Source organism: Antrostomus carolinensis, unplaced genomic scaffold, assembly GCF_000700745.2.
Source record: "Antrostomus carolinensis isolate BGI_N321 unplaced genomic scaffold, ASM70074v2 scaffold52147, whole genome shotgun sequence".
NCBI lineage: Eukaryota > Metazoa > Chordata > Aves > Caprimulgiformes > Caprimulgidae > Antrostomus > Antrostomus carolinensis.
Genome location: NW_010327752.1, coordinates 1 through 3,831, shown reverse-complemented (window position 1 = coordinate 3,831; position 3,831 = coordinate 1). Strand labels below are relative to the sequence as shown.

At 53.8% G+C, this 3,831-nt stretch overlaps 1 protein-coding gene across 1 annotated transcript; it reads right to left on the bottom strand.

The window, feature by feature from the left end:
- Positions 1-306: 306 nt before the first annotated feature.
- On the bottom strand, positions 307-3,722 carry LOC104518492 (protein-arginine deiminase type-1; the record flags this gene model as incomplete). Its single annotated transcript, XM_029085948.1, has 11 exons — positions 307-352; positions 384-571; positions 661-789; positions 1,320-1,399; positions 2,113-2,206; positions 2,290-2,434; positions 2,614-2,762; positions 2,991-3,098; positions 3,176-3,287; positions 3,361-3,464; positions 3,544-3,722. Coding segments are annotated over 11 exons (1,334 nt in total), but the record flags the coding sequence as incomplete, so codon positions are not given.
- Between the last annotated feature and the right edge of the window lie 109 nt (positions 3,723-3,831).

Genomic DNA, 3,831 nt, shown 5'->3' with positions numbered 1-3,831 from the left:
ATGTCCTTCTTGGAGTGAGGGGACCCAACACTGACCCCAGCACTGAGCAATGCCCATGTCCCACACCACCACAAAGTGTCACCCAGAGAGTGATTAAAAAAAAGGCATTTTTCTCCTCAAAACCGAGCTTCCAACCTTGCCCCCAGCACCAGGGAGGCCAGGAGAAAGCTGCAGCCCTTTTTTTATTTCAAATGCAGGTGGGTGGCCACCACCGCTGAAGGCACTTGCAGGGATGGGGAGAGGGATTTGGGGAGGAGGAGGAGGAGGATGAGGAGGAAGAACAACAACGTTGGTGTTGAGGTGACATCAAGGCACCATGTGCCACCATTTGAAGGCGAAGGGCTTACGGCGGGCGGTGGGGCCCGGCGAAGGGCTTACGGCGGACGTTGGTGCCGCAGTGGACGTCACCAGAGAGGACGTGGTAGGAGAAGTAGTCATTGATGAAGGTGCAGGTGAGGCCCAGGGGCTCCAGCAGTGCCCTCACTCTCTCCTCCAGGCAGCACTGCCCACCCACCACTGGTCCAAAGGGTTTGGGGATGCCCAGGTGCCTGCCCAGCACCAGCATGTTCACCTGCAGCATGGGGACAGGGGTCAGAGTGCAAATCCCAGCCCAAATTAAAGCCCAGGAGGTCGGAGCGCGAGGAGGACACGAGGTGTTACCATGTCAGGGAAGAAGGCTGCAGCGCCGGAGGAAGGGTCACCGTGGAAGAGCTGGGGGATGTCGATGATGTCGGGCTCAGCCAGACCCAGCTGCCACTTCAGCCGGGCCCTGTTCCAGTTGATGCAGCGCTGGTGGGAGGAAAAGTGGGGTCAGCGGTGGCTCCAGGGGGAGGGAGGGATGGACGGACAGATGGACATAGGGATGGAGAGATGGAAGGACAGATGGATGGAGGGATGAAGGAACAGATGGATGGAGCAGTGGAGGGACAGAGGGATGGATGGAGAGACAGATGGACAGAGGGATGGAAGGACAGACAGATGGACAGAGGGACAGAGAGATGGATGGACAGATGGAGGGATGGAGAGATGGATGGACAGATGGATGGTCAGAGGGACAACCAGATGGACAGGGAGATGGATGGGTGGAGAGGCAGAGGGGTATGTGGACAGATGGAGAGTTGGAGGGAAGGACAGAGAGATGAGTGGACAGATGGAAGGACAGGGGGTGGACAGAGAGGCAAAGGGATGGAGGGATGGGTGGGTGGATGGATGGAGGGACAAACAGATGGACAGCAGGACTAAGGGATAGGTGGACAGTTGGAGGGCTGGACAGATGGACAGGGTGGGCTGGAAAGGAGCCCCCTGCTCCTCTTCCTCACCTGAGCATAATTATTGAACCTCCGGAGCCCTTGGTTAGCCAGAATCTCGTTTATTGTCATCTTGGGCACCTTCTCCAGTCCTGGAACACAAATAACCGGGCAGGAATTCTTCTCCCAACACGTTCGGGATGAAATTCCCAGGTCTGAGCCAGGAGCTCTCCCAGTTCAGATCTCACCAGCAACGAGCTCCATCCCAACCAGGGAAATCAAATCAAATCAAACCAAACCAACCAATTCCAACCCAACCAAATCCAACCCAACCCCACCAAATCCAACCAAATCCAACCCAACCCAAGCCAACCCAACCAATTCCAACACAACACAACCCAACCCAACCAATTCCAACACAACCCAACCAAATCCAACCAAATCCAACCCAACCCAAGCCAACCCAACCAATTCCAACACAACACAACCCAACCCAACCAATTCCAACCCAACCCCACCAAATCCAACCAAATCCAACCCAACCCAAGCCAACCCAACCAATTCCAACACAACACAACCCAACCCAACCAATTCCAACCCAACCCCACCAAATCCAACCAAATCCAACCCAACCCAAGCCAACCCAACCAATTCCAACACAACACAACCCAACCCAACCAACAACCCAACCAGCTTTTTAATCAATTCTGCTTATTCCTGTCCCCCATCCTTGCTGCCAGCAGCACTTCCCCACCACGCGCTGGGTTTTGGGGTGCCGCGCGTTCACACACCCCATCCCATTTTGCAGAAAAAAGGGAAAAACAACCCATTGAACCCCATTTTTTATCATCCCCCCTCCCCTTACCCTCAAACATCGCCGCCTCGCCAAACCCTTCCTCTTGCTTCCTCTTGAAGAGCTGGTAGCAGGCGCTGGGGCTGGCCAGGAGGAGACGGAAACCCTGCGGAGGGAAAGGGATGAATTTTTTTGGGGGGGATATAAAGGTTGTACCCCACTTTTTTCCCCCCTTAGGTGAGTCGTTACCTTCCGATCAGGTGCAGGGACGAAGCTGAGAAATTCATCTACGTGGCCAACCATGAGCCAGTCTGAGAACAGCTCCACCGGCGCTTGGACTTGTTGGGCAGCCAGAAAAGCTTTGACAGCTTTCGCCATCCGCCGGCCACCGAATCTAAAGGGGGGGACAAAACAAGGGGGGGGGCCCTGCTATTTTGGGGTCCCCAAGGTGATGCTCTGCTTGTAACCAACCTCAAATGGTGCATAAATGTATTTTTTGAGGGGTTTTTTGTTTGGTTTGTGTTGTTTGGGGGTTTTTTCACACTGTTCTAATGTCTCCATCCCGTATCTCACCTGGGAAAGCTGCTGCCGATCAGGATACGACCCAAGGGATATTCCTTGCCCTGCACTGTCACGGGGGGGCTCACCTCCAAATTACCAAAGGAATCAAGGCTGGAAGTACCCTCTGGTGCTTGTCGGGCCACGTAACCAAAATCAGGGCCCTGGATAAGGAAAAAAAATTGTGATAATGGTTAAAAAAAGGGTGATTATGGTTTTAAAAAAAAAGCTGTAAGCATCCAAAATGCAGCAATCCCAAATTATCTTCCCTGCTGGCTCTTCCCTTCCCAAAAATTGAAAGAAAAAGAAAAAAGAGAGATTTATTCTAATTTTTTATGGATTTGCAAAGCTTGATGTCTTGCTGGGGGAGGGAGGAGGAAGGAGTCAGGTACCAGGATTCTCTTGATGGGAAAATCCTTCAGCTCTCGGTCACGGGGTGAGTCGAAGACGACAGGGAAGGTCTTGTGGGGAGCTTGTACGTATCCAAATTCGATCTCATCCTGGAAAAGGGATGGAGAAGATGGAAGGAGCCCCCCTGGAGCAGTAGGGATGGAGCTGGGCATCATCCTGCACCCACCTGGATCCAGCGGTCCTCACGGTTCTCCACCAGCGGGCAGATGGTGAGCAGGCACTTGGCTTTCTCAGCCACAGCACTCACAGCTGCCACAAAATCCTTGTTGTCAGTCGTGCTGGGAGGTAAAAATGAGATGTAAGGGCTGATCCAGCACCAGGCAGGATGTGGTCACTCACCCCAGCACCCACCTACAGACAAAGACCTCCAGCGGCGTAGCCGTGTTGGGGGTCATGATCCACGGAGCCACGCGGAAAACCACCTTGTCGGTGAAGATGGGCGTCTCCAGCGAACCCTGGGATGGTGGAGGACATGTCTTTAGGCTTTGTTCTCCCCCCATTACACCCCACCAAACCCCCCACCACAACCAGTACCTTCTCAGGGCTCTCCAGCAGTGTGACATGTAAAGCCACCAGCCCTGAGAAGCCAATGTCAGGGAAGGCGAGTCCTTCCACGTAGAAGATGCTCTCCTCCTGATGCTGGCTGGGTTTGATGGTGTAGGTGAGCTTCGAGCCCCCCAGCACGTGTTTGTACTCCTCCAAGGCGACGCTGTCTGTGGGTACAAGCACCGGGTGACCCCCCCCTTACAACCAACCCCTTTTCAGCTCCATTTTTTTGTTAAATTTTTGCCAAAAATGAAGGTATGTTTGATCCCGTGGGGG